Source organism: Myotis davidii, unplaced genomic scaffold, assembly GCF_000327345.1.
Source record: "Myotis davidii unplaced genomic scaffold, ASM32734v1 scaffold604, whole genome shotgun sequence".
Taxonomy (NCBI): Eukaryota; Metazoa; Chordata; class Mammalia; order Chiroptera; family Vespertilionidae; genus Myotis; species Myotis davidii.
The window spans coordinates 55,478-82,757 of record NW_006294875.1 but is presented as its reverse complement, the minus strand read 5'-3'; the positions used below and the strand labels follow the sequence as shown (position 1 = coordinate 82,757).

Sequence of the window (27,280 nt, the reverse complement as noted above, 5' to 3'; positions counted from 1 at the left end):
GCAGAGAGATTTTATCAACACAAATCTGATCAAATCAACCACAAACTTGTAGGGCCTAGTCCCATCCACACCTGCCCTTCCTTCATTTTTAAAAATATATTTTCATTGACTTAGGAAGGTAGAGGAGGAGAGAGAGATAGAAACATCAGTGATGAAAGAGAATCATTGACCGGCTGCCTCCTGCATGCTCCACATTGGGGATCAAGCTCGCAACCCGGGCATGTGCCCTGACTGAGAATCAAACCATTGCCTCCTGGTTCATAGGTCAATGTGCAACCACTGAGCCATGCTGGCTGGGCTGTAATCTAATTTTAAAACTTAATATACTGTGGACATTTTAATATATTCTATACTCTTAAAAGCTGCACAAAGTCTGAACAATAATAGGAAATAATTTCCAGTGTATTGATATTAAAAACAATACTGTGATGGAAATCTTTTTGAAATTTAGTTTTATTTATTTATTTATCTATCCTCCTCGTCTTATACGCCGGCAAATACGGTATATTGACAATATAGAATGACATGAAGAAAACTTCCCACTTCTTGAAGTGACTATTATTAATGTGGACATTTCAATGTATATAGTAATTATTTTTTTAAAAAAGCCCTTAAATACTTTCTTTTAAAAAATTTTACATACATGCAGGAAAATGCATAAATTATAAATGTACCACTCGATGAAATGATTATACTGTGTAATCAGCCCCTAGATCAGCCGTGGGCAAACTATGGCCCACAGGCCGGATCCGGCCCGTTTGAAATGAATAAAACTAAAAAAAAAAAAGACCGTATCCTTTTATATAATGATGTTTACTTTGAATTTATATTAGTTCACACAAACCCTCCATCCATGCTTTTATTCCGGCCCTCCGGTCCAGTTTAAGAACCCATTGTGGCCCTCGAGTCAAAAAGTTTGCCCACCCCTGCCCTAGATCAATAAACAGAATCTCCCTTTGCCTCCAAACCACCAGGGTAACTACTATCCTGTCTTCTAACACCATAGATTAAGTTTGCTTGTTGTTGTTTGTTTGTTGCTTTTTATTTCAGAGAGAGGAAGGGAGAGGTCAAGAGAGATAGAAACAGCAATGATGAGAATCATTGATTGGCTGCCTCCTGCACGCCACCTACTGGGGATCAAGCCCAAAACTTGGGCATATGCCCTGACTGGGAATTGAACCATGACCTCCTGGTTCATGGGTCCATGCTCAATCTCTGAATCACACTGGTCGGGCTAGTTTTGCTTGTTTTTGAACTTTAAATGAATTGAATCTCACAGTTACATTATTTTTAATCTAATTTTCTTTTTTCTTTTAAAATATATATATTTTTTATGGGTTTCAGAGAGGAAGGTAGAGGAGGAGAGAGAGATAGAAACATCAGTGATGAAAGAGAATCATTGACCGGCTGCCTCCTGCATGCTCCACATTGGGGGTCAAGCCCGCAAACCGGGCATGTGCCCCGTGAGAATCAAGAACCACCATCTCCTGGTTCATAGGTCGACACTCAACCACTGAACCACGCTGGCCGGGAGTAAACTTAAAATTTAATGAAAAGATAAATACCTTCTTAGAAGCATTATAATGTGGATAAGATGGAACCTGAACCAGACAGAATATACAAGCAACAGAGCTCAAGGATGGGAACGTATACAATCTGAAGGTGGAAGCATGGAGCGCATTTGAGTGAGCACAAAACTGAGCACTGCCCTTTATTGATTTCAGAGAGGAAGGGAAAGGGAGAGAGATAGAACATCAATGATGAGAGAGAATCATTGATCATCTGCCTCTGGCATGCCCCCTAGTGGGGATCAAGCCCATAACTGGGCATGTGCCCTGACTGAGAATCAAACCGGCAACCTTTTGGTGCAAGGGGCAATGCTCAACCTAGTGAGCCACATAGGCCAGGCCTGAAATTTAGTTTTTTAAACAGAATGCCTGGGTGCAAAATTTCTTATTTGATGAGTAGATATGTTTTTCAGGCTCTTAACACATAATGCATATCCCTTGTCTACAACTCTGAAATCCAAAAAGTTCTGAAAATTTAAAATTCTTCATACGTTTGTGGCTATTTATAGTCTTTTCCCAAAAGTTTTGAAAATTGAAAAATCTTCATAAAGCTGTAGCTAGTCTTTATTCCACTGGAATGTGTTTGATTGTGGATTGCTTTTGAGGTGTTTTATAATATATGGAAAATGTTCTATATTGCCTTTCTATAATCAGAAAAAAATCCAAATTACAACTTTTAATCTTTTCTCAGAATTTTCTGATAAGGCTTGTGGATCTGCACCAATTTACACCCTCATCAACAGTGTGTAAGAGAAAGGCCCAATTCCTTATACCTTTACTGAATATTATTCTTTTTAAACTTTTAAAAAATATTTTTATTGATTTCAGAGAGGAAGGGAAAGGGATAGAAAGATAGAAACATCAATGATGAGAGAGAATCATTGATCGGCTGCCTCCTGCTTGCCCCGTACTGAGGATCGAGCCCACAACCTGGGCATGTGCCCTTGACTGGAATCAAACCTGGGACCCTTCAGTCCACAGACTGATGCTCTATCCACTGAGCCAAACCAGCTAGGGCTATTCTTTTTAAACTTTACTAACTGGAGAGTAAACCAAAAAACATTTTTAATTTATATATTTTTAAAATTTATATATTTAAAAAATTTTCATTTTGTCTGTGGAATGGCATTCAAGTCTATGGTAGATGGTATTTTTGTTTGAAACTATCACTCAACTTCCTTCTATGCCTTCAATTTCCCTGCCCTGTTGACTTTGCACTTTGGCCATGTAGGTGGTTCACTCCTCCTGGTTTGTTGGTAACTTTCCTGCTTTTGAAAGTGAAAGTCCCTCATCCTAGGAACCCTTTTAATTCTGAGTATACCAGAGAGGTTGGGCATTTTCTTTGATCATGTGGTTTGTTTTGTCCTAAGGGTTATTAGTGAATATTACATATGTCTTGAAGCAGAAATTTTCAATGCAGTGGCATGATTTGGTTCAGCCTCTCTTATGCTTCTGCCCTGTGTCATGAGAACTGCCTGCCCCATTTAGGGATTTATCCTTCAGCCTGGGGTCCTGAGAATGCACAGAGCAGACACACAACTGACCCACAGCCCCACATAACATGAGGGAGAACTCAGCGAATGTTTTGTAAGTCACTGAGATTTTAGGGTTGTTTGGTGTGCAGCAAAATTGACTAATTCCATGTATTGTGCCAATTTTCCTTTCAATTTTATTTTATTTATTTTTTAAAAATATATTTTTATTGATTTCAGAAAAGAAGGCAGAGGGAGAGTGAGATAGAAACATGAATGATGAGAGAGAATAATTGATTCGCTGCCTCCTGCACACCTCCCACTGGGGATCTGCACCAATTTACACCCTAACCCAGGGCTGTAACCTTGACCTGAATCAAACCCAGACCCTTCAGTCCGTAGGCTGACTCTCTATCCACTGAGTCAAACCGGCTAGGGCTTCCTTTCAATTTTAAAATGATTTTCAATAATACTTGATGTAAAGTATATTAATCTATAGTTATATGTATATATTTTTACTCTTTGAAATTCATCTTAATATTACCTCTGTTAGTTGCTGATCAATTTCAATTTACCATTTATATGATTAAATGTATCAACTGTTTCTTTATGGTTTCTGCCTTTGATATCACCTTTAGGTTTCTCCTCCTCAGAAATGGTTAAATATTCATCTGTTTTCTTCTGGAACTTTTATAGCTTCACTTTTATTTTAACACTAGAGGCCCAGTGCATGAAATTTATGCAGGGTGGGGGGGCGACCCTCAGCCCCGCTTGCACCCTCTCCGATCTAGGACCCCTTGGGGAATGTCCGACTGCTGGTTTAGGCCTTATCCCGCAGTTGGACACCCTCTTGTAATCTGGGACCGCTGGCTCCTAACTGCTCGCCTGTCTGCCTGCCTGATCGCCCCTAACCACCTCTGCCTCCCGGCCTGATTGTCTCCTAACTGCCCCCCGCCAGCCTGATTGCCCTCTAACTGCCCTCCCCTGCCAGCCTGATCACCCCTTAACTACCCTCCCCTGCCAGCCTGATAGTGCCCTAATTGCTCCCCCCTGCTGGCCTGATCGCCCCTAACTGCCTCTGCCTCAGCGCCTGCCACCGTGGCTTTGTCTGGAAGAACGTCTGGTCTTATTAGCATATTACCCTTTTATTAGTATAGATTGTTAATACATGTGGAATTTAATTTGGTGTGAGGTGAGTATGCAACATAATTCTTTTTCTATTTTTTTTTCATTAGCCAACTATTCCTCCTGACATTTATCAAAGATTTCATCCATTCTCCACTGACTGAAATACCACCTTTTGTTATGTACTAAATATCCATATATACTTAGTTTTGTCTTTGTATTCTGTTCTGTTCCAGATTTCTTTGTTTATTTCTATCATTTTAACAAATGCAGCTTTTTATTATGAAGTAGATCAGGACTTTCCTCATTATTCCTTTTCTTCTCTTAAAATTTCAAAATGTTCAGTGTCTTCAAGATTAAGTATGAATTATTTTGTCAAGCTTTATAAGAAATCAAATTGGAGTTTTTGACAGAAACTGCTTTAAATTTATGAATTAATTTGGGGAAGAAATAAACACTGAAAATATTGATTGGCCCATTTAGGAACTTTATAAGTGGCTTTCATTTTATTCATACCTTCTTCCATGTCTCTAAAATAAGGTTTTTAAGTTTTCTTTATGTAGGTCCTATAAATTTCTTGGAAGTTTATTCCTGAGTATTTTATCTACTTTGGTTTGTGATGATATCTTTGTTCTGTTTTTTTGTCACATATTAAATTCCTTCATGCAGTAGACACCTTTTTGAATATTTTGGTTTTGTATATTTGTTGATGTTATCATATTCTATATTTATATGTATTGAATATCTACATGTATTGAATCTTCCTTTCCTCACCACTATTATAAGGGCATTTATCTTTACTTATTTTGTTTTGGTAATCACACCTGCTTTTCTTCCAAATTAACTTCAGTGTCACTATCAAGTTAAAAAAACTGTTGGAATTTTAACCATAATTGCATGAAGTCTAAAAACCTTTTTGAAGGCTTGCCATCTATAGTTTTTCTTTCTCTTCTAAGAACATAATGCGTACATACTTTGAAAATTTAGGAGTTTATAATTTGAATATCTTTGCCATATATATGGAGTATTGGCAAACTAGATTTGGCCTGACTTACCTAAAGGGATTTCAGAGATCTTCTTGTATTTGTCAGAAGTGAAGATGACCAAAGTAAAAAGACTCCCATAGATTGGTATTTCCTGAATAACATGAGAAAGTGGAATTTGAACTAGAAATGGAATTTGGGAAATAGGGAAATATTGCAATTTCATCAATTTGCTCTTTTGTCCTTAAAGTTAGCAATCTTCCTGACCACTGTTAGGTACCTGATAAGGGAGACATAAATGAGGATATAAAAGGTTTCTGATAAGGTTTGTAAGCTAGCCAAACCTTTTATTTTTCTGTGAACTTTCTGCCAGTCATAAATGATAGAATTTTCTTAATTAGGGGAAGTTCAATTCTTACAAGGTGGCTTTAGAACACTGGACTCCCAATCAGTGCCCCCAAGTGACATTGGAGACCCAGAGACATGCCAAATAATTAAAGCAGGTATTTCATGTGATTAAGTCTGCACCTACATCCTTTTTCTTGGTCCTGCTGTGCAGGTGGCTTATTGCACAAACTGGCTTTTCTGCCTCTCTTTCACCAAGTTACCCCGCGGGCTCATTGGGGCCCTGCTTTTCATCTATTATCTCTTTAACTGTGACTTTCACCAAGATGGGAATCAATTAAAACTTTCTTTTGCAAATTCCAGAGTACAGGATATGGATGCTTTGAAGTAAATTGCTATTAGTTTTTTAAATTGCTGCTTTAAAGCCCCCTTTTCAAGTGATATTTGAGTTTGGAAAGCTAAATTTTGAAGACAGAATTTTAGTAAGTATGAAAAAAACCCATAATAAGATGCTGGAATTTTTCTGATGCATTTTAAAGGATGTAATTGAATTGTTAAGTTTTCCCATCAAAATAATGAAATGATGCCCTAGCTGGGTAATTCAGTTGGTTGGAGCATCCTCCCACACACCAAAAAAATAAAAAAGATTTCCGGTTGGATTCTCAGTCAAGGCACATACCTAGGTTTCAGGGTCCATCCTCTGGAGGCAAACTATCGATGATCGGTGTTTCTCTCACATCTCTCTCTCACTCCCCCTTCCTCTCTTCCTCTCTCTAAAAATCAACAAACATCCTCGAGTGAGGATACAAAAAATGAAATGGTGATAGAATATGGTTTATAAATAACTCTCTTAGCAGTTTTTTAATAAAATGTGCTCATTTTTGAAAAATAATCTACTGAAAGCAAATTTGAAAATTTTACATTGCCTTTTTATTCTAGGAGAAGTGTTTGTCTTAAACGATGGTGGAGAAGTTGATTTAGACCTTGGAAATTATGAAAGGTTCTTGGATATTAATCTTTATAAAGACAACAACATCACCACTGGGAAGATATATCAGCATGTGATTAATAAAGAGAGGCGTGGTGACTACCTGGGGAAAACAGTACAAGGTATTGCATTCCACAGACATTAGGGAGCCCTGTGTGCTGAGCACCCACACCCTGCTCAAAACAGATGAGACAGTGAGGAGGTCCCTGCACTCTACAAGTTCTAATGCTCCTCAAATCCCTGTATTCTTTTCTTTTTCATTTTCCTTAAAGATGTCAAGTTCATCCTCCGAGTTCCTGATTTATTTTCTTCAGTCTTTTCTCTTTTTTACTAATGCTATTGTTTCCCTTAGTCAATCTCTCCCCACCCCTCTGTCTCTCATTCATTCATTCATTTATAAAACCTATGGCGAACCATTTATTCATCTTTTTTTGCATGATTAGGGTGTATTTTTTGGTTTGTTTTTTGTCTTTTTTTTATTGAATGTGTTATTTTTCCTTGTATCTTTGCATGCATGATGATTATTTCCCTTTGAGGGAGGTCAGCTTTGGAGAGGGACTGGGGGATTGAACTGGAGTGGCAAGTAGCATGGTCTGACCTTTTTTCACCAACCCTTTCCCTGGATAGTATTGTTCTCTTTTGTCTTAGAAAAGATCCCCTCCTGGTACCTCTGAGGTTTTGTATTCATATGTTCCTACATGGTAGGGTAAAGGTGATAATCCCCATCCCCTTTAAATCACTTTCATGTTGGAACCAATTGAGAAATAGGACAGATAGAGATCAAAAGAGCAACTATATTATTGCCGAAATTGGACATTGTGGCACAGATCTCCAGTACAACTCTGTTTTCTAATAGTTTTCCCCCGAGTTTAGGCCTTGGGAAAACCTGCAGGAGGGAGAGTCACTGCCTCATATCTGCTATGTCCCAACGATGGAGGAGAGGGCAAGGCCCAGACCTGGGTCCTGAACCCTGATCCCTGTGCTGCTGGCATGGAGGCAAAACCCGGCCAACCTCATCCTTCCAGAGGGGGTGGGCCAGGCATGCCCAGTGGTCCTTCCAAACGCACCAATCAAAGACAACTTCCTCTTGCCTGCAGACTCTCCGGGTGTAAGGTGGAGCAGGTGACGGATGCACCTTCGCCTCAGCTTCCTGGAGGCCAATGTTCCTACTTCCAGCCATCACATTAGGTTAGGTGGCTGGGCTGAATCCTCCTCTTCAGTTGATATCACCAACTGCAGGCTGCTCACCACCCAAGGGACTCCTGGGCCTCACATGCTTATGGAGATGTCACCGTTTATCCTCTTCAGCTGACATTAGCATTCGCTGGCGCCTGGTCAGCAGGCATACTTTGTCTATATCCTCTTTTTTTAAAAAAATATATTTTTATTGATTTCTTACAGAGAAGAAGGGAGAGGGATAGAGAGTTAGAAACATCGATGAGAGAGAAACATCGATCAGCTGCCTCCTGCACACTCCCCACTGGGTATGTGCCCGCAACCAAGGTACATGCCCTTGACCGGAATCAAACCTGGGACCCTTGAGTCCACAGGCCGATGCTCTATCCATTGAGCCAAACCGGTTAGGGCTCTATATCCTCTTGAGTGTCCCCCTCCCCATTGGCTGGTGGTCTGGCCCCTCTGGGTCCTTCCTTCCTGTGGAACCTAGCATTCAGCATCCTAGGCAGCCCTCTTTGCACAGTTTTTCATTGGCATTATAGGTGTTTTCTAGTTGCATTGAAGATGGCATTTCTGCTTTCTGTTTCTTATTCTCTGGGGTTGGTCGGTTTCAAGAGAAAAGGCATAACATTTAAATGAGTGAACCTAAATTGCCCCTGCAGTATTAATTTCAGTGAAGAAAGATGATAGCATTAGGACTATAGCTTGTCTGATTTGCCAGGTGGCTGTCAGGCTAAAGATCGGATACACTGCCTTTTCATGACCATGAAATAAGCTTTTGTACTAATTACTTCTTTCCGCAGTTGTCCCTCACATTACTGATGCTGTCCAGGAGTGGGTTATGAATCAAGCCATGGTACCAGTGGATGGTCATAAGGAGGAGCCCCAAATATGTGTTATTGAGGTAAGCACGGAACATTTCTTTATAAACTTACTAGAAGCCCAGTGTGTGAAATCCCGCAGCGCCGCCCATCCGCATGTGCCTCGCCGTACTTATAGCCCTGCCCACCTGTGCCGGTCTTTGGTCATTATGGTGTTAGGGCCACAGGCCTTTTATAATATAGATGTCCTTCTAGGTTTTTAACCATCTGATCTCTATTCATTTGACAAATATATAAAGATGATATCCTGGGTGCCAGGAACTGGGCTAGAATAGATAGTTCCTGCCCTTCTGGTCCCAAGTCAGTGGGCAAGATTGTCATTAAACAGGGTGAGTACTCCTGGGGTGGGTGTGCAGCAACCTGCATGCGGAGACATCAGTTGCACATAAGGTCAGTGTTAGGGCCTCCTGTGTGCCAAGCCTGGGATGGGCAGTCTCTGGCCTTGAAGAGCCTGCAGACCTCCCTGTCCTCATACAGCAGAATGCATTCTAGTGAGTATTATTTGAGAAGTATTTTCAAAATACATTGGGAGTAGAGAGAGATGGACTTATGGAAGTGTAGTGGTAGAGGTGATTTGAAGGTGAGTATTAGCTGTTTAAAGAAAGAACATTGGGGGCGAGAGGGGGGGTAAGAGATCAATCATAGGGCATGTATGCATGCATATAAGCATAATTAATGGACACAGACAGTAGAGGGTGAGGGCATGTGCTTGGGGTGGGCGCAGCTGGGGAGAGGTCAATGGGGGGAAAAGGAGACATGTAATACTTTAAAAAATAAATAATTTAAATTAAAAAAATGATACCATATATGGACAATCCAGTAAAAAAAGAAAAGAATAAAGATATTTCCTACCGCCCTAACCGGTTTGGCTCAGTGGATAGAGCGTTGGCCTGCGGACTCAAGGGTCCCGGGTTCAATTCCGGTCAAGGGCATGTACCTTGGTTGCGGGCACATACCCAGTGGGGAGTGTGCAGGAGGCAGCTGATTGATGTTTCTTTCTCATTGATGTTTCTGACTCTCTATCCCTATCCCTTCCTCTCTGTAAAAAACCAATAAAATATATTTTAAAAAGAAAAAAAAAGATATTTCCTACCAAAAAAAAGAGAAATATTTGATTTGTATTTAGAGTTCAGAAAGTTTAGTTGAAAATAGATTAATATTTACAAGTTGTTCCAAACATACTTCAGAAGTTTTCCAATAACTGAATTGAGTATTTTAAATTTTAATTAGCTAAAATAAATAAAATTTAAAATTCAAAAGAAAGAACATAATACAGGGTGGGGCAAAAGTAGGTATACAGTTATGAGTACATGAAATACAGTTTATTCTTGTATTATTATTTGTTTTTATATTATTTTCCTTACAGACAACTGTAAAGCTACTTATGCTCCACCCTGTATTTGAACTTGCCAGTTGATGTTCCCCTTCCTATCAATGTGCAGATTGAGAATGACGTCCAGGCACCCCTATCTAAATGTCAGTTGATCTGATTGATAGTCAGGAGAACAGAATAATGAATAGCATAGTTCCTAAAGTCAGACTGCTCAAGTTCAAATTTCTGCGGTGACCCCTGAATGGTATATAGTTCAGTGGTTAGAGTCTGGAGCCATATTGCTTGCGTTCATAGTCCAGTTAGGTCATTTACCAGTGGGGTGACCTTGGACAAGTTTGCTTACCTTCTCTGTGCCTCAATTAACTCATCTGCTAGATGAGGACAATGACACTACTTAACTCATTGTTTTGAGGATTAAATAAGTCAGTATACTTAGTGCTTAGAATACTGTTGATCTATACTAGTAGTATGTGCTCAACAATTATTAGCCATTATTAAGGTGCCCGTGTGACATTTGGCAAATTACTTCTGAAAAATTCAATGTAGTCATCTATAACAATATGATAATAATGTAATATTGTAATAGTAACAAGATGGTAACAGGGTTGTTGTGAGGATTAAATGGGATAATATAAAGCATTTGGCAATGTCTGGCATTTAGGAACTGCTTAATAAACATATGTTAGCTGTTATTGTCATTATTAGCAGGTAGATATTATGCCATCAACAAGATCAATTTTGTTAATAGAGGTGATAAATGTAACATAATGTGCTATACTATCATATAATAACTACTAGAGGCCTGGTGCACAAAATTCGTGCATGGGTGTGGTCCCTAGGCCTGGCCTGTGATTGAAACATGAGTGTCTGGTGTGGAAGGGCAGGTCCTAGCTGACTTCTGAGCCCTGGGCAGCACCTGGGCCCCTGAGCCCCTGCACACACTCCTCCACCTGAGTCACGGTGCCTGAGTCCCCACGCAGAGATGCAGTGAGCATGGCCAGATGTGGTGGGCTGGGGAGCAGCATGGGCCTCTGGGCTGCCCAGTGGTGCCCCATGGAAGCTGGGAGGCAGCGTGCTCTCTCCTGGCCGGCCTGTCCGACCAGCTCCTGAGCGAACCCGTGGGGAGCCCGACCGGCCCCTGCAGTCCTGGCAGTTGTGGCCTGGGTCATCCAGAAGAGGCCGCATAGGTGTGGGGTGGGCTCCTTGTGGGCGCCCAGAACCTGAGTGCCCACTGCCAGCGCCGTGTTGCTGATGCCCGCCATGTTCCACGCCGCCCCCTGGTGGTCAGCGTACATCATAGCGAGCAGCTGAACTCCTGGTGGAAGGACCGCCTGAGGGGACAATTTGCATATTAGGCTTTTATTATATAGGATACTGTACTAAATAGTATGGCTGATAAACTTAATATAAATACATAAGTGTGCTCTACAAAATTATTTCTCTCTTGGTATTTCTTCCTTCACAATTTATGAGGAAAGAGGTAATATTTTCTTTATAGTTTTTAAAAGATGGAGTGTAACTTAAACACAGAAAAGTGTGCATATAGATGTATAGCTTGGTGAAGTTTTGCAAATTAAACACACCTGCATAATTAGGCTTACTTTCTTTAAAAATATCTGAAATCTAATACAGTGAGTAGTTTGCAAACAAATGGAGCAACGATAAAGACCAACAGTGTAAGAGAAGGGCAGGTAAAAGCTCCAGGAAGATACCATCTGATATGAAAACTGAGCTGTAACCAGGGCATAGCTTGACTTTACAGTAAAGGAGACTTACATAGCCACTCTATTTATTGATTTTCAGTTTTCAGAGTCAATCCCAGGATGCATTAGAGAAGCCTTAAAAGCAGGGATATAGATGTCATCAGCTTTCAAGGAATGATTCGTGATGTAGAGGCGGTGGAAGAGTGCTGGAGGGGAAGGAGGGAGATAAGAACTTAATTTTACACTGTGATGCATCCACAGATACTGTTATGCCCTGCTCAATGATGGGGATACATTCTATACGTTCTGAGAAATTTGTCGTCAGGCAATTTTGTCATGCGAATACATAGAGTGCACTTACACAAACATAGATGGTATAGCCTACTACACACCTAGGCTATGTGGCATAGCCTATTGCTCCTAGGCTACAAGCCTGCACAGCCTGTTACTGTATGAAACAACACAGGATTAAATCAAGGACAAGAAAAAATGATGCAATCAAGAAACCCAGTAAACACGAAATGTATGAGGCTACTGCTGACATAACACAACATAGTGTTTTACAGCAAACATTTTTTATAAGTAGAAAGTGTAGACTCTAAAATAACAATAAAAAGTCTAGTATACTAAATACATAAACCAATGACATAGTTGTTTATTATCATTATCAAGTATTTTGTACTATACCTAATTGTGTGTATAACATAATTGATCATCTGTGTACACTACAAAGTGATCACTCCTAAAGTCTAGTTACTATCCATCACCCTTTCATTCCATGCCCCCGTGCCCTGTGGTAACATCTATTTTCTGTATTTATAGGTTTGTTTTTGTTTTGTTTTTTGTATGTGAATTTTTTCATATGAGTGAGGTATTTGACTTTTTCCTTTTGCCTTATTTCACTTAGCATAATACCTTCAAGGTCCATCCATATTATCACAAATAGCAAGATTTTATTCTTTTTAAATGGCTGAGTAGTATTCCACTGTGCGTGTATATCCATTCATTCATTGACAGACCCTTTCTTTTAGTTTTTATAGGTGAAAGAATAGCTTTTTCTTAAGATTATTAACTTAGTCACAAAAAAGTTCCAAATGGTCACGTGTACGAATGTTTTTGCCTTTTATTTTCTGATTCTGCTCTTTTAAAAAAAATCTACATTTACAATGATATACATGAATAGGTAAAAGTAACTTATGGTGTTAGATGTCAGGATAGTGGTGACCTTTGGAGAGGAGGGAGGTAGTGATTGGGACGGGGCAAAAGGGAGGTTTCTGGGATGCTGATAATGTAATTCTATTTCTTGACCTTGTTGATGGCTAAACTGAAAATTCTTCAAGTTGCACACTTACAATTTGCACACTTTTTCAGGTATATTATACATTTAAAAAAAATCTACATTTAAAATAATAACCACAAAAAAGAGAAGGGGAAATCATTTTTTAATGTAATTGAGCTGCTACCAAACGTCATTAAAATATAAGCTCAATTTGACCTTGAGACGAGCCTTCTTTTTTTAAAAATATGGGTTTTTTTTTAAATTTTAGAGAGGAAGGGAGAGGGAGAGAGATAGAAACATCAATGATGAGAGAGAATCATTGATCAGTTGCCTCCTGCATGCCTCACTCTGGGGATTGAGCTTGCAACCCAGGTATATACCCTGACTTTGAATCAAGCCGTGACCTCCTGGTTCATAGGTCAGTACTCAACCCCTGAGCCACACCAGTTGGGCAGGATGAGCCTTCTTAACACTTCTTTTTCATCTCAGCTTTTCTAGCCATTGTTTTTTGAGAATCATCTTTGAACAAAGCTTTTATATTTCACTAGAGGCCTGGTGCACAAAATTCATGCACAGGTAGGATCCCTAGGCCTGGCCAGTGATCAGGGCCAATCAGGTTCCCCACCTCCCTGCTTTCCCACCTCCTCCTTCCCTCACTTCCTCAGCACCCCATAGCCACCTCTGATTGCCCACCATGTTCCATGCTGCCTCCTCGTGGTCAGCGCACGTCGTAGCAAGTGATTGAACTCCCTGTCTCCTGGTTGAACTCCTGAGGGGGCACTTTGCATATTAGCCTTTTATATATATAGATTCTGGGGCTGACACACCTGACTGTCATCATTTTACAAGAAGTATGCTATAGAGTCAGACTATAATTGTTAAAGATTCCACTTGCACAATGAAATAAAAAATTCTCAATGACATCTCAAATTAAACCAAAGTTTCCATCTCAAAAAAACAACAAGCATACATTTTAGGCCTGTACCTGCACATTGTTCTTTTTTGTTCCATATCTATATTCTCAATTTTTAAAATTCTGCTCTTGAGTTGATTTGTTTGGCTTAATAAACATTAATTAAGCACTTCAATACGTACTAGCTCCATGATAGCTGTGAATATGATGAGACAATGACTCCTGCTTTCTAGGACTTATTGTCTCAATTTTTAATTTCATGGAAACAGATAAACTGTGCCAACTTGTCCCCAGAGAAACTCCTTTTTTATATAACCCTGATGTTTATATTTGCTTATTGGGCACTAGGTCAGACATACTTTTGGGTTTAAGTTGTGTGCAACATTTGTGTGTGTGTATGATTTAAGCTTTCAAAGAACTGCCAAAGCTAACTTTCAGTTTTAAGGGTATAGAAGCATTTTTGCGTTGAGGCCTCGACTTCTCAGACCTGTGGAGCTGACAGGCTGTGTTCATGTTAGTGCAGGTTGTCTAAGCGTGAACCTGAAATAATTTATGCATGGTTTAGAGGAGTAAAGGTTCTTCCCTCCCTCCCTCCCTCCTTCATTCTTTTGTTCCTCTCTTTTTAAGAAAAATATATTTTTATTGATTTCAGAGAGGAAGGGAGAGGGAGAGAGAGATAGAAACATCAATGATGAGAGAGAATTACTGATTGAGCCTGCAACCCGGGCATGTGCCCTGACTGGGAATTTGAACCATGACTTTCTGGATCATAGGTCGATGCTCAACCACTGACCCACACAGGCAAGGCTCGCCCTCCCTTCCTTCTTTTCTTCCTTCCTTCCTTCCTTTCTTCCTTCCTTCCTTCCTTCCTTCCTGCCTGCCTGCCTGCCTGCCTGCCTGCCTTTCCTTCCTTTCCTTCCTTTCCTTCTTAAAAGAGAAGACTCCTTTCCTTAAAGGCAAAATGGACATTACACATCTTATAAATTTGCTGTTGCTTCAATTTAAGCTTTGCATAGATTTCAAACTATTGTTATGGGTGCTATTTTCCCTATTATGTGGGGGAAATAATTAATTTAGTACTATTCTAATATGATAATGCCGAGCCAGAGAAGTGGTAATGGGACCCTCCAAATAGATGGAGAGAATGCAGTACCACTCCATGCCACGTGAGGGCAGAATCAGATAATGTTTAAAGTTTTGCTTCCTTTTCCGGATTTCCTGTTGACTCCCAGTACACCCCCATCAAAAAAGGAGATGTCTCCTTAAGGTTTAGTTTAATGCAGACCTCTTTTTTCCTAAAAAAAAATTTTTTTCTCCCCCATTAGATTGTGCTGCATTGTAGTTAATGAGCACTTACACCCTTCACCTCCTGCCAGTTTCCTGATTGCATGTGATATTTCTTGGATTTTCATAATTAAGATTGTCATTCTTTTACAGAATTATCATATATTTCTGTCTGTTCCATACCCAGGAAACTTGAATTTTAATTGTGTTTTGTTATCTGAGTAATCTGAGTTAAAGAAGAATTTCTTTTGTAGCAATGAAATCCCTCCCTCCCACCCTCTGTCTGTTTTTCCCTCCCTCCCTCCTTCTTAGTTTGATTCCATTGTCATTATGAAAACAGGTACTAGAATGCTGTTACCTAGGGCTTATATTGAATTTTGAGACCCTCTGTCCTGTCCTGACCATTAACCTAAGCCCCCAGTGCTGCATGTAGTGTGCTGGGCTTGTGCTGGAGATACGGCAGGCACGTTCCTGCCCTCATAGGGCTTACAGCCTTAGTAGGGTAGAGAGACAGGAGACAAGGACTCAGATAAAATAATGGTACCTTATACTGAGTTATCAGGAAGGACACAGGCAGGGTACTGTGATGGGGGCCATCGAGAGAGTGGCTGCTTTAGGTGAGTGGTCAGGGTCCGGCTTTCTGAGGAGGACATAGTTCCCTGGGCTGAAGCATAAAAGGGAGATAGATGAAGAAGGGGCAGGAAGGAGAATGAGCCCGTCTGAGAGGCCAGTGGGGCCGAAGTACAGAGTGAGAGGTTGGGGCATGAGATGAGATTAGAGATCCGTGCACGGGCCAGATCTAGAAGGGCCTTTGTTGGCTACATAAAGGAGTTTAGGCTTTATTTTTAGTGAAGCAGTGTGTTACTCTAAGCAAGGGGTTGGGGGCATATTTTGAGTTTTTTAAAGGTCATTCTGCTGGTGTGGGACAAATGGTTTGATTGCAGGACAGGAGAGAGTAGAAGCTGTGGGCCCTTAAGATTTGGGGGTCTGCCACCTCTTTTTGTAAAGGGCCAGATGAAAAATATGTTTAGCTTTGCAAGTGGGAGAGTCTTTGTCAATGTCAACAGCTACTCAAGTCTGCCATTGTAGTGTGAAAGCAGCTATATGCAATATGTAAATGAATAGGCATAGCTGTGTGCCAATAAAATTTTATATATAAAGTCAGGCAGCAGGCCATGGTTTGCCACCCCCTGGTTTAGATTATTGCAGTAATCCTGGCAAAAGATGCAGTAATTCTAGCTTGAACCAGTGAGTGGGAAGAGATGCTATTTGCTGAGATGAAAAAGCACCCAGCAAAACAGGGCCAGAGGTGCTGGACCAGGGGTTCAGTTTGGGATGTGGTAAGTTTGGGTAGTTATTGATCAATCCGAGATGTCAAAGCTGGTTACAAAGCCCAGGTGATCTCTTCCTCCTCAACACCCAGATCATTTCACTTAGTGCTTAAGTTTTATTCCTGATTATCGTTCTTTAGTTCTGCCTTATTTCCCCTTCCTAAATTCTGAGCTCCTTAGGAACATGTTGTCTTAAAATCTTCCAGCACCTCATTTATAGTGTTGAGCATGTAGTAGGTGCTCAAATGCTAGAGAATTCATTTTAAAATCCATGCGACAGTCTTTAAGCATTTAAATATGGTGAGGATGAATGGGTTAAGGTGAATTTCATCCCAGTCTAAAGTAAAATACTTAAGTAACTATTGAAAGCACATTACATATTAAGTTAACATTTATCAAAGGATTACATTATCAGGAATATTCTCAGGGCTTTTTGTACTGCTCGTTTCAGAAAAGCAGCATGTTTAAGAGTAGTGATTTAATTCTGATTGTACCACCATTACAAGGAGACTGTTCAGATGCATGCAGGTGTGTGTGTGTGTGTGTGTTCCTTCATGGAGAGAGAGACAGAATGAGACACACACACAGAGAGAGAGAGTTAGAGTGACACAGAGAGAATGCTCACTATTTCACACCAGGAAGAGCCAGGTGGCTCTATATTCTGGATCTTTTTGTCTGCTAATGAATTGCCTTCTCTTTTCTTAAAGCCCTCCATTTTATTTTTAACATTTTCAGTCTTGATGACATGAAGGGTTAACAGCCTTATAATGATCCCCCCTTTGTGGGGGGGGGGGTTGTGGTAATTTACTAGTCTGTATAATCCAAGTGAATCAACGATAGCATGACTCGTTTATTTAATTTTATCCATATCTTCACAGAACAGGCAGAGAGATCTTACATACACAGGATTAGATCATCCTGAAAGCCCTCCTCGCCCTTGCTTTCTTCCCCTCTTCTTGAGGCTCTGCTTACTCTCTTTCCTGTTTACCTGCCTTGGTTACACTCCATCTATTTTTTTTTTGAACAAAAAGTAATCTTTATATAAACTATTAATAAATACCTAATACAATATGGCTTTTAAAATGAAATCATGTGTATGTAGTTGTATTTATACAGATAAGTATACTAATCAAAAGCTATACAACATTAACAGCAAATCCAAATGTGAACTAAGATATTCTTCTGAATTCTGTTTCATTGAGCATCAAAAACCACCAATCTTTTAGTCCTTTTCTTGTACATTATTCTGCATCCACATTCTCTGCATCTGATTGGATCCCTGGATTTTATTTCATTTTCTGCGTGACATTCATTGGCTGCTGCTTTGGGAGTTGGACATCCTTCTGGGTGTCCATTTTTAATCTTTAGCACCGACACACTCCTCTCTCTGTGATTCCAAACAGACTACAGCATCTATTCTTTTTTTTAAACTTTATTGTTGACACTATTATAGATGTCCCCATTTCCCCCTTTGCCCACCTGCATATCCCTTCTTATTTTATTTTCTAGTCTCCATTTTCTCTTTCCTTTGCTTCATCTCCCTTTATTTTATTTTTAAAAAAATATTTTTATTGACTTCAGAGAGGAAGGGAGAGGGAGAGGGAGAGAGAGATAGAAACATCAATAATGAGAGAGAATCATGGATCGGCTGCCTCCTGCACGCCCCACACTGGGGATCGAGCCCACAGCCCGGGCATATGCCCTGACCAGGAATTGAACCATGACCTTTTGGTGCATAGGTCGATGCTCAGCTACTGAACCACAATGGCTAGACCAATTTACATTATTCCTAATTGGCAAAATTGATTCGGTTTTCGAACAGCCATCTGGAACAAAGTTGGAGAAATGAGGTTCCACTGTATTTACAAACATCTGTTCTTGTGTCACCATAAATTTCTGCTTAGCTTATTAAGACTTTTTCTATTAGTTTGTGTAACATGGAAGATCACTTGTGTCTTTTTTTCCATTTCCAGTTGGGTGGCACCATTGGAGACATTGAAGGAATGCCATTTGTGGAAGCATTCAGACAATTTCAGTTTAAGGCAAAAAGAGAGAATTTCTGTAACATTCACGTTAGCCTTGTCCCACAGGTGAGCTTTCCAGATAAGTATAGACAGCAACTTCTATAAGTTTTCTTATGATATTCTGTTTATTCCATATTTTAGCTAGGGATCCATTCACTATCAAGGAGAGCTAAATGTCCAAGGTACTAACAGTGACCCATTTCTTTTCAGCCCAGTGCTACCGGAGAACAAAAAACCAAACCCACACAAAACAGTGTTCGTGCGCTGAGGGGGTTGGGCCTGTCTCCTGATCTGGTGAGTTAAAGAGAGTGGATAAAGTTCTTGGCAATAGGACCTCCTTTTCTTAATCTATAACATCATCTAAGTCCTTTCTAGCTCTCAAATGCTTCCTATGACATTGACCTTTTTGTATCTGGGATCCAGGGAAGGGTACTCATCCTCAAGTGTCACTTCACACATTTCTAAATTGGCCATTGGTTCTTCTCCAGGCCCTCCTTTGATTGGCCACACTGACACCTGGTCAAGTGCAATGTCCTGCCATTTTGTATGGTCCCTGGGTCCTTGAGAGTGAGGTGGGACCTTGGAGATTTTCCCATGACCCTACTGGGATGGGCTATCACTGCTCTTATTTATAGCACGTAATCCAGTTATTACCAATAGTCTAGATCAGGGGTCAGCAAGTAAGGGCCTGTAGGCTTGTTTCCTGGAAAGAAATTTTTAAGACTTTTAAAATTGTAAATAAAGTTTTATTGGAACATGATACCATCCATTGTTTACATTTGTCTATATCTGCCTTTGCACTACAGTAGTACAACTGAGTAGTCAGGACAGTGACTGCATGGCCTGCAAAACCTAAACTATTTACCATCGCGCCCTTTAGAGGAAAAGTTTGCCAAGCCTGGTCTAGCTCTGTTCTTGTATTTTTTATGTTTTTTAAAAAATATATTTTTATTGATTTTAGAGAGGAAGGGAGAGGGAGAGAGAGAGAGATAGAAACATCAATGATGAGAGAGAATCATTGATCACTGCTTCCTGCACACCCCACACCGGGGATCGAACCCACAACCCGGGCATGTGCCCTGACCGGGAATTGAACCGTGACCTCCTGGTTCATAGGTCAATGCTCAACCACTGAGCCACACTGGCCAAGCTGTTCTCGTATTTTTAAAGGAGTAACATCTGTGGCTTGGCTCTACTTATGAGAGACACCTTCACATTTCGAGTTCTTACTGGTAGAGTTGTGTTGAGTTTGATTATACTTGCTTATATTAGTGCTCAGGCGAGCTTCTAAAAGGCCAATGGAATGCCCAGAATGAACATGTACATACCTAGTCAAGTCTGTTGTAGCAAAAAGAAATTTATCTTGTGTCCTTCTGAAAACGAATGGTGGTGTGGATAGCTGATTCCTGCTTGCTGACCTGTGCATAACTGACTTTGACAGATCGTCTGCCGGAGTTCGAAGCCCATCGAAATGGCTGTGAAGGAAAAGATTTCTATGTTTTGTCATGTGAACCCTGAACAGGTTAGTGCTGCTCTTTAGATTTTATTGCCTTGCAGGTACTTCTGCTGATGCCAACGTTTTATGCCTCTTAAATCATCATATTACTTTTCACAGCATTTATGAAAACTCATATCCAGCCACGGCTCCCTTGCCTTTAAGTGAACAATCTTGAGACTCCTGATTCCTTAGATAGAGTGCATGTTTCTTTGCATAATTACTCCTTAAGTTGTAGGTATAAAATCAGCTGGGCTTTTTAACTCGAAGTCAAATCTCTAGAGAGAGAACCACTCCTGCTTATCATCTCTTTACCTTGTCTTTCTAGGACACTGACTGCTTTCACTTCGATTTCTCCTTGTAACTGCTACAGCTTAACTTACCACAAAGCACACATTACGTTGACATTCACCCGATCACTTCTGATTACATCAGCGCCCTCAGTTCAATTCATTGCTACAGAAACTGTACCATGATTTGGGCTTAGGTCCTATGTCCTGCCAGACTTCCCACCTAGGTATCTGAAAGTTAGCTTTTCTTTTTTCTTTCATTTTCTTTTTTTTTAAAATGTATTTTATTGATTTCTTACAGAGAGGAAGGGAGAGAGATAGAGAGTTAGAAACATTGAGGAGAGAGAAACATCGATCAGCTGCCTCCTGCACATCTCCTACTGGGGATGTGCCCGCAACCCAGGTACATGCCCTTGACCGGAATCGAACCTGGGACCTTTCAGTCCGCAGGCTGACGCTCTATCCACTGAGCCAAACCGGTTTCAGCTCTTTCATTTTCTTAAATCTGTCTCTTGTTTGCAGTAAGGCTCAGGCACAAGGGATCAGAGTTGGCTATAATTTAAAAAGTGATAATAACCAGTGCTCAGGAAGAGTGAGGTTTAGCAGAAACCTTTTGTTTTCTTCAGATAAGCTCTGAGCTCTCTAAAACCTAAAAGCTACCTAATCAGATTTCTGTATCTCAGGGGGCAGTTTGATGAAGAACCTACTGTCCGATGCTTAGGGTCAGTGCATATGTCGGAACTACTCTGAAAATGTGCTGGCAGGTTTAATGGGCTCCCCTGTGTTTTTATGTCGTCAAGCCATTTTGATTTTGTTCAATTTGTTTTTTGTACTCTTCCTATTGGTCAATAGTATTTTGTGTGTGTATTAAACACATATAACCTGGTTTCCTAAATAGACGGAGAATGTAATGACATCCAAACCTGAGTTTTTTTGAGCCAAATTGACAAATGCCAGGAAGCAAGATCTCAAATACTCTGGAGGACAGGTTTTTTTGTTGTTTGCGTTCTTTGTTTGTTCGTTTTTAATATATATATATATATATATTTTTACTGATTTCAGGTAGAGGAAAGGAGCGGGAGGGAGATAGAAACTTCAGTGATGAGAAAGAATCATGGAGAGTCTGTCTCCTGCACACCCCACACTGGGGATCAAGCCCACACCCGGGCACGTGTCCTGACTGGGAATTGAACTGAACCGTGACCTACTGGTTCATAGGTTGACGCTCAACCACTGAGCCATGCTGGCTGGGCTTAAGGAAGGACTGTAAGGAGGATTACATGGGGGTGGGAGAAAGCTAGGTGTGGATTGGATTACAGGGCAGTTAACAAGATCACATGCTCCCTTGAAGGTGGTTTTACCCCTGATGAGTCCAAAAAAGAGGGATTATTCTGGCATTTCAAAGGTATGTTAACCCAGAAGAACAATGGTCAGGGCTCGCTTAAGGCAAAGATAAACCTTTCACTAGGGAAGTTAATGGGCCTGAAATGTTAGGAAGTTGTGATCAGATCACCCTGTGAGGTTACTTTCGGTCACAGCTTGTTAGATTTAGAGCCCCTCTTTCATTCTCAGCTCTGAGAACAGATTTAGCTCAAACTTTCAACCATATAGTCTGTTTTCTATAACTAGAGATTCTGAAGAATGCTCTGTCCCATCAGTGCACAGGCCAGTGTATTAGCCATTTTCAGCACATCGTTTTCTCTGCTATGAGTTAATGCTCCCATTTCATAGTTGCTGGTGAATTTGCATTTAAAGCTCTCCTGATTGCGGTTGCTGAGGACGGGATGGAGAATTGGAGGTGTCTCTGTGGATGTGGCCCGTTACTATGACATTTGAAAACATATCTCTCTTGCCTGGAGGATGAGTAAATAGCAGTTGTGGTTGTCCAGAGATTTAGGGTTTTTTTTGTTTGTTTCTTTTATTTTTATTGATTTCAGAGAGGAAGGGAGAGGGAGGGAGAGATAGAAACATCAATGATGAGAGGGTCATTGATCTTGCTTGTTTCCTGCACACCCCCCACTGTGGATTGAGCCTGCAACCTGGGCATGTGCCCTTGACTGGAATCAAACCTGGGACCTTTCAGTCTGCAGGCCGATGCTCTATCCACTGAGCCAAACTTGCTATGGCCAGAGATTTAGTTTTAAATTGTGACAAAGCCTCATATCAGTGACATCTCAGCACTTTCAGTTGTTGGTGAATGCACAAGTGAGGCACACTAGTCTTAAGTATCAGGTTGATGATGTTCAAACAGCTTAGGAATCCCTGGTTGGAGAGCTACGGATTTGGGAAGACTGCACACATACTGTTGGCAGAACATTTCTTGGCATTTATTTAGGATGTGGCAGATCCTTAAGTGCCTGCCAGTAGCTTCTTGGATGTACTTGAGAGGGTGGTGAAAGCTCGTTAGGGTAAGTGTGAAAAACAACCACACCACCTGGCAAAGGAGCCATTCTCTTCTAAGAGGTGTAATTAATTTGACTGTGTTCAATGTGGGTTTGTAAATTTACCCACAAGAAGAAATCGGACAAAAGCAACTATAGCAGCCACAGCAGCAACAAATGAACGAACAAACAAATTACATGCCCACATTTAGGAGATAAGGTGTATGTATGTAACGCTGCTGCTTTAACCTAGACTTGGAACATGGTGCCTTGGGCCGTGTGTCTTGACATATAAAGAAGCATCCATGTTCCAACACCAATTCTCTGACAGCAGCTGGGGGTCCTGCAGTTCAACTCTGACACTAAGTACCCAGAGTGAGAGTCAGACTCCATAGGTTTATGGGCTCAGTCCTTCCTAAGACTGCCCTCACTTCAGACACCAGCCATAAGTTTCTAGTGTCCCCACCCACACTTCTGCTTGGCTGACTACAACCCTTTCAGGTCTGAGAATTCTCTAGAATGACACAGAATCAGGAAAGTGCTATATATAAAGGGTGCAAATGTACGGCGAGATGAGGTACATAGGGCAAGGCCTAGGAGGGTCCTGAGTGCAAGAGCTCTTATCTCCATGGAGTCAGGGCAAGCCACCCTCCCTCATACCTGTATATTCACCAGCTAGGATGCTCCCCAGTCTTCTTGTTTTTGGGAGTTCATTACTGGTCACATGATTGAACTCAATCTGTAGACACCCCTCTTCCCTCCCACCCCCATCCCCTCTCTGGAGTTCAGGTGGCTGAAAGTTCCAGCTTTCTAATGACTTGGTTCGTTTTTTCTGGTGTCTAACTCCCATCCTCAAGCCATCTAGGGGCCACCCTGAGTCACCTCATTAGCATAACAAAGATACCCCTGTCACTCAGAAAATTCCAAAGGTTTTTGAAGCTCTTTCAGGAAATGAGAACAAAGACCATATACTATATAGATGTATATATTTCTTATTCTACCACAGCATCCATGGTTCCAGGGGTAGAATAATGACTTCAAAGCATTTTGTAATTTGATCAAACTAACCTTGTGTTAATTCTGCCTCTGGTGTAGGTGGCTGGGTTCTTGGTTTTCTTCTATAAGTATAAATAAACTGCCAGACTCTTGAGTTCTGGCTTATTCTTGAGCTCATTCTGTGGCATATTTGTGTCATTCCACTTAAATATGGTGTTTTATCATCAACTAGGTCATATGTATCCATGATGTTTCTTCTACATACCGAGTGCCTGTGCTTTTGGAGGAACAAGGCATTGTTAAATATTTCAAAGAGAGATTGGATTTGCCCATTGGTGATTCTGCAAATAATTTGCTTTTCAAGTGGAAAAATATGGCTGACAGGTACGTAAAAGGAATTACTAACAATCTTTAATAATTCTTGGGTTTGGGGGTAGGACTGGCATGTACCTTAAAAGGTATGTTTCATTTGGCTTTCTGTATGTGTATGTTTTGTATGGATATGTTTAAAGCTCTAGCACATTGTTAGGATTTTTTACTGTATTCTTTGAAGATTTCTGGGGCCTTTGAGCATTTTGATTTATTTATTAGTTTATTTCTTAGTTTCTGGATATTTTATTTTATTTATTTTTTTAAATATATTTTATTGATTTATTACAGAGAGGAAGGGAGAGAGATAGAGAGCCAGAAACATCGATGAGAGAGAATTGGTTAATTTCTTATTTTTTTTTTAATTTTTATTTTTTATTACAAAGGGTATTACATATGTGTCCATTTTTCCCCCCTGCCCTAGACAGTCCCCTAGCCTCCCCTACCCCCCAGTGTCTTATGTCCATTGGTTATGCTTAAATGCATGCATACAAGTCCTTTGGTTGATCTCTTACCCCCCTTGGGGGGCAGGAGGTAGGGGGGTTAATTTCTTAAAGAAAATCCTTTTAAATGGGAAGTTTTGGCTATTTGTTATTGTCCCATCCCACATTTATTAACTATCAGCATCATTATTTTTTGTTGTTATTAATCCTCACCCTAGGATATTTTTCCATTAATATTTTTAGAGAGAGTGGAAGGGAGGGGGAGAGACACAGAGAGAGAAACATCAATATGAAAGAGACACATGGATTGGTTGGCTCCCACACACACCCCAGCCTGACCCAGGGATTGAGTCTGCAATTGAGATACGTGCCCTTGATTGAATTGAACCCAGAACCCTTCAGTCCACAGGCTGATGCTCTATCTACTGAGCCAAACTGGCTAGGGTGAGGTTTTGGGTTTGATCTCTGGTTGGGGCATGTGTAGGAGGCAACCAATCTATGTTTCCCTCACATATATGTTTCTCTCCCCTCTCTAAAATAAAAACAAAGTTCTCATCACAAGAAAAAATATTTCTGACTATATGTGGTGATGGATGTTAACTAGACTTATTGTGGTGCTCATGTAGCAATATCTACATATATTGAATTATGTTGTACCTGTAAAGCTAATATGATGCATGTCAATTACATCTAAATTTTAAAAAAATCTAGGCTTTGACATCAAACACCATGGATTCAAACCCCAGCTTCTCCTCTCACTAGCTGTGTGAGTTTGGGCAGGTTACTTAACCTCTCTGGGCTTTTTCTTCTAGCCATACATAACAGGAGGGTACTAGTACCTATATTGTGGCAATGAAACAAAACACATATGGCCTTAACATTGAATCAGACACTAAGAATTGATTACTGATGTTGGTAACAATAATTAAAATGATATGATGCTGACAAAATTATTGACCTTGGTAGATGACTAGTAGATTAAAGTTTCTTTGTCCTTTCACTAAAAAATTTGAAAAGTGTTTTAGAAAAGGGGACATATATAATACTTTCAACAATAAAGTATTATTTTTAAAAAGTGTTTTAGAATATCTGGGTCAGATAGAATCAGGAATAAAGTGTAGTTTCTGAGCTTTGGTACTCTTCTGAATGATGATAAATTAAACCCCTGCCCACCAGAATGCTTAAGGAATCAGTCACTTCGTAGGAATTTTTAGAGTGGCTTGGGGCTCATCCTCCTTAAGCATAAGACATTTTAGTATTGTAACTTTTTTTTTTAATCTTCATATGAGGACATTTTTTTCCATTGCTTTTCAGAGAGAGTGGAAGGGAGAGAGGAAGGGGGGGGGAGAATCATCAATGTGAGAGAGACACATCGATTGGTTGTCTTCTGCACATGCCCCGACTGGGAGTGGGGAGTGAACCTCCAACCCAGGTATGTGCCCTAGACCAGAAATCGAACCCTTGACCCTTCAGTGCATGGGCCGATGCTCTAACCATTTATCAACACTGGCAAGGGCTTGTAATTCTTTTTATTGGAAATAGCTCTAAATCAGAGGTCCTCAAACTTTTTATACAGGGGGCCAGTTCACTGTCTCTCAGAGCGTTGGAGGGCCGGGCTATAGTTTAAAAAAAAACTATGAACAAATTCCTATGCACACTGCACATATCTTATTTTGAAGTAAAAAAGCAAAACGGGAACAAATACAATATTTGTATTTGCATGTGGCCCGCGGGCTGTAGTTTGAAGACCCCTGCTCTAAATTATACTCCATGCCTCTGTGCTTTTTAAAGCCAGTGTTTGGTTTTTGTATTAGTTTCCTGTAGCTGCTTCTGCAAAGCACCACAAACTGGGTGGCTTAGAAGAGCAGAAATTTATTCTTTCACAATTGTGGAGGTCAGAAGTTCAAAATCAAAGCATCAGCAGGGTTGGTTCCTTCTGGGGGCTCAGAGGGAGAATATATTCCATGCGTCTCTTCTAGCTTTGGGGGCTGCCAGCAGTCCTTGGTGTTCCTTGGCTTGTGGCCACATCATTCCAATGTCTGCCTCTGTCATCTCATGGACTTCTCATTCCAATGTCTGCCTCTGTCATCTCATGGACTTCTCTATGTCTTCCCTACTTCTCTTCTTTTATAAGGATTCTTATCTTTGGATTTAGGGCCCATCCTAATCTAGGATGATCTTATCTTAAAATCCTTAACCTAATTGCATCTGCAAAGACCTGTTTTCCAAATCTGGTCACATTCACAGATTCTGGGGGGCTATTGAGCATCACCCTCTCTGCATCATGTTGGCAGTTAGTATGTTGGTTTATTGGTAATGGCAGTTTGGAGTGTTCATTCTTTAGCCCTTATTCCCTCAGGGCAGCCTGTAGAGCAGTGGTTCTCAACCTTCTGGCCCTTTAAATACATTCCTCATGTTGTGACCCAACCATAAAATTATTTTCGTTGCTACTTCATAACTGTAATGTTGCTACTGTTATGAATCGTCATGTAAACATCTGATATGCAGGATGGTCTTAGGCGACCCCTGTGAAAGGGTCGTTCGACTGCCAAAGGGGTTGCGACCCACAGGTTGAGAACTCCTGCTGTAGAGAGATACAAGGGGAAAACAGAGGTCAAAGGGCAGCTTTGACCATGAAGGTCCAGTGCTGCTCAGAGGCCAGAGGTTCCTCATTGAACTGAATGGGAGAGCTTGTGTGGCACCCAAGGCCAAAGTGGGGACAACCTAACCTCTCAGTAAGGGGACTTGCCTGTGGGGGATGACCCTATGACGTGGACCCCAGGCCTGCCTCCCACCAGCAGCTCACAGCAGGGTCAACAACCTGCCTCTCACACCCAGGTGATGGTTGAAAGACTATGAAGTAGAGGCTGGGCTGTGCTGGGCATTGCTCTATGAGCCTGG

General features: G+C 40.8%; 1 protein-coding gene and 1 pseudogene across 1 annotated transcript in view; one reads left to right on the top strand and one right to left on the bottom strand.

The window, feature by feature from the left end:
* CTPS2 (CTP synthase 2) overlaps positions 1 to 27,280 on the top strand; it is a 79,611-nt gene that overhangs the window by 10,385 nt on the left and 41,946 nt on the right. Inside the window, exons 3-8 of the mRNA XM_015567618.1 lie at positions 6,433 to 6,603; positions 8,461 to 8,561; positions 18,355 to 18,471; positions 18,616 to 18,699; positions 19,847 to 19,927; positions 23,800 to 23,951. Of these exons, the coding sequence (XP_015423104.1) occupies positions 6,433 to 6,603; positions 8,461 to 8,561; positions 18,355 to 18,471; positions 18,616 to 18,699; positions 19,847 to 19,927; positions 23,800 to 23,951 (706 nt within the window). The remainder of the gene's footprint in view (positions 1 to 6,432; positions 6,604 to 8,460; positions 8,562 to 18,354; positions 18,472 to 18,615; positions 18,700 to 19,846; positions 19,928 to 23,799; positions 23,952 to 27,280) is intronic.
* LOC102752581 lies at positions 17,498 to 17,736 on the bottom strand (annotated as a pseudogene).